General features: G+C 40.9%; 1 protein-coding gene across 1 annotated transcript; it reads right to left on the bottom strand.

Moving 5' to 3' along the window:
• On the bottom strand, positions 1-585 carry LOC146721266 (uncharacterized protein F54H12.2-like). The gene has a single exon (XM_085487205.1). It carries the CDS (start codon positions 583-585, stop codon positions 1-3), a length of 585 nt encoding a protein of 194 aa, XP_085343331.1.
• Between the last annotated feature and the right edge of the window lie 3102 nt (positions 586-3687).

Genomic DNA, 3687 nt, shown 5'->3' with positions numbered 1-3687 from the left:
TTAACCGGAAAAATCGACGATGACTTGACGCGACGAGTCAATTTCAATTACATTATCAAATTTGGCGTAAACAATACAGTTAATTGTTTCGGTAAGTGGCTTTTCGAATCGTACTTCTAATCGTAAACTGCCATGTCTCACGAGATTCCAATGCCCGGCGCAATTGGCAGACAAATCGGGTGTGAGATCAAAAGCGAAAAGCGTGTATCCCTTGGAATAATCGTCTCTACTTATAGCATTTCCCTCATTCAAGAAATGGATACCCGTTCCCGCGAAGAGTGTTTGATAAGCATCGACGTAAAGCGGTTCTTCCGACGAAAAAATCGGTTGTAATGGCCTACTGGGAATTTGCATACCGTCGAGGCACAGAGAGAAGAAATTTATACCGTAATTTTTAAAATTAAACGGATTTAATTTTCTATCTCTATTAAATGCTTTATTATTAACGAATCCTACTACTATTTGTTTCGGTAATTGGCCTAGTATTACATTATCTAATGATGTATCCGCAACGCCACTGTGAATCGTGAATGTTTTAACCTCGACTCTCGTAAGCGGATACTTGGCCGTAACTTTACTCAGCATTCTAGCATGCGCAAGTAACACTTTAGAGCTTATTTTTGCTCTTTTCATTAGTAAGCTAGCATCGAGAATATGTATTTTCGACGCACCGTTACTTTCCATGAGGCAAAAAGAATCTTTCGAGCGGACCAGTCTTAGACTTACTTCCACATCGTTAATTAAGAATTTGTCTTGATTGAAGACATCGATGGAGATGTCCTATAAGATCTATCGCTCGCCCACCTCGAATATAATGGGCGCGTCTCGCGAGAGCGGTATTGTTTTTCGACTCTAGCGAATCGTCCATATGACCTGGTGTATCCGCGTCCCATAGACATGACGTTAGATGGGAAGTTTTTGCGGGTGAAGAATAATTTAACAATGCCTCGATGTACGCGCGGTACGCGTAAGCGTTGTTTGGAGGTGACACGAGCTTTTGATTGAAATACACGTCGACCTGATTGAAGATGGAATGAAGTAGATGATTTACGGGGTCTGCGACGCTCTCCATGCCAGCGCTGCCGCTCGTTCCTGGAGCTCGAGCCGTTGAATCGTCGCCTGATTTCACGCGCACGCGAAGACTCAGCAGGGTATGCATGAGATCTAGATATTCTTGTCCGTGTCCCGGGACAACGAATTTTATCGGTGAATCGTCCGAGAGAAAGGTCACGGGTTTGTAATGAATCCATTGCAAATACTCGATACTGGTTTGCATAGGCGGTAAAGAAAAGAGATCGAGCTCACTCTTTAAGCACTCGTTTGAATGTGTATGAAGAAAAGACATACTTATTTTCCGGCGATTGTTTCGTCGTCCTCGTCGTGGTTAAATGTGAGCGAATTAAAATATCGTTTATTTTATATTTAAGAAAATATGTCGGATACGGTACGTTTCTTGCCAATTTTACGTCGTTTCGCCGATGTCTTGAGTCTTTTTATACCCGCACGGGTTTTCCTCGTCCTCTTATTCTTCGTAGATTTTGTACTCTTCTTCTTTCTCGTCTTGATTTTCGATGAACTTCTCTTACTCGTGTGACGACGTTTAACAATGCTCTTGTCGTGCCCGGCAAAAGGAAAATGCGCTACGTGCATTTTCGCATCAGCTTTATATCCTGAACCTTTCATGAGACTAGTTATTTTTTCTTTAGCTTGTCTTTTGAGTTTGTTACGCGATTCTTCAAAACGATGTCTAGTCGCTACCTTAAGCGGAGTATTATTTTCTACATCCTCTATTATATTAGCACCCGCGCGTAAAACTTCTTTACCGACAGCCCATGCAGCAATGCCTAGATAAGGCAGCACGCGTCTGAATAATCCTCCGAGAAAACTCCCGATACTGTGCCCGCGTTGATAGGGCGATCCGACGAAAACTCTCGGAATTCCACCACCGCGATCTCCTCCCTTCTGTAATTTGTCGTAATATGCCGAATAATAATCTATCGACAGAGAACGAACGAACAATTTTTTTTTCTTTTTTTTTCCTTCCTCGTTTTCTCTGTCATAGACACCGAATGTTTTTACGATATCTATTAGATACGTCTAAAGTGCAATGTCACCGTCAGCGTCCCGAATTCGAATGATATACTTTGTCCCAGATGATCTCTATATTATTTCTATCGTACGGAAACACGTTTGACGCAGCGTGATGTATTGAGCGGGCGAGAAATGTTTTATTCGAGTTGATGCGAACGCGTAATCATTTTGCGAGTCGAGCGCAACTATTCGAAGAAGAGGAGACTGTACGTCGCCAGTGATATAAAGGTTCGCAAATGTCACAATAAACAAAGAGTTTGTCGGGAATACCGCGCAATAAACTACCTGGTTCGTCGGCTATTAACATTCGTGTGGAAAGTGAGTTCGTAAAATAGCAGAGAATGCATTTCTTCATCGTAGATCCACAACGGTAAAATGTTGGGATATGACGGCGCTACTTTCGATTTTAACGAGCTTTTCGTCGTCGTCATTATATTGTATCTTCATACCGATTTCGTGATAAAACCACGCAGGCAATGAAGTAGGTACAGCGGGCTCGCTATCGAGTTGAACAAGATCGTTACGCTTAATGTGTATATCAAAACCGAGTATGCGACGCAGTTTGTCGAAAAAACTTATATAATATAATGTATTATATTACAATCCATTTTCTTTACAGTTAAGTTTCATCAAAACTTTACCACCTACGAAATCGCCGTAATAAAAAACGATATGCGAATCGACAGATTTAGCTGCGAAATTTACACCAGCGACAATATTTTGCATACTCGAGTAAATACCCACGGGTACTTGAGATCTCATAGCCGTAACTGATTTATTGTTTTCGTCGATATCGATAAATCTGATTATTCCTTCATTATCGCGTATATGTAAAAAACTACACGGAAACTGAATCTCCGTAAGCGCTACTTCCCAACGCTCGTGCAATTCTATACGTTGGGGTAATTCGGTGGTGAAACACGTGGTTGTATTTTCCGGGAAGTAACGCATGCTACTGTTGCTCGGGAGAATTATATAAAATTCGTTCTCCCTCATTTTTTTTTAATTCAAAGATCTTAAACTCGAAGCGGGTATCCAAGAGTCGAATTTTGTGGGATATCTTTGCCAACTAACTAGCAAGTTTATTGTTGCCGCGACCCCTGCTTTTTATTACCCGCTCGACGATAAATACTTCCCTTTGCAAATCTTTATTGACCGGAGTTAATTCTTGTTCGTAAAATATGCCGTCTATATTCTCTCCCGCTAATACGTTGGAAGGTTTTTGTCACGCAAGTAGCTGTTTTGTCGCGTAATAGTTCTACCCAAACGAACTTACTAAGAACATCGATAATAACCAGTAAGTAAGAATATCCGTCATTATAACTCTTGAGATTACAAATATCAATTAAATCTGCTTCCCATAAATTGTCGATATTTGACACGTTATAATGTAAACGTGGAAATTTTCGACGCACCGGACGATGTAGCGTATATGCATCCTGAGATTTAAGCCATTCGACGACATCGTTACGCGTAAAATTCGGTTTAGCAGCTCGAGATAAATTCTCCGTTGCGGAATAACCAGCGTAATGCGAGGGAATATAATTTTTCGAGTTCCATTATTATAATTTACGCCAATGAAATAAACCTTTCTTT

The sequence above is a fragment of the Nylanderia fulva genome, unplaced genomic scaffold, assembly GCF_048542155.1.
Source record: "Nylanderia fulva isolate GAGA-0341 unplaced genomic scaffold, ASM4854215v1 Scaffold51, whole genome shotgun sequence".
Classification (NCBI taxonomy): domain Eukaryota; kingdom Metazoa; phylum Arthropoda; class Insecta; order Hymenoptera; family Formicidae; genus Nylanderia; species Nylanderia fulva.
The sequence above is the reverse complement of the archived record's forward strand: the minus strand, read 5'-3'. Positions and strand labels throughout refer to the sequence as shown.

Bases quoted from the DNA above. Each gene is read 5' to 3' on its own strand.
- LOC146721266 (XM_085487205.1), bottom strand. From the start codon at position 585: ATGCTGAGTAAAGTTACGGCCAAGTATCCGCTTACGAGAGTCGAGGTT.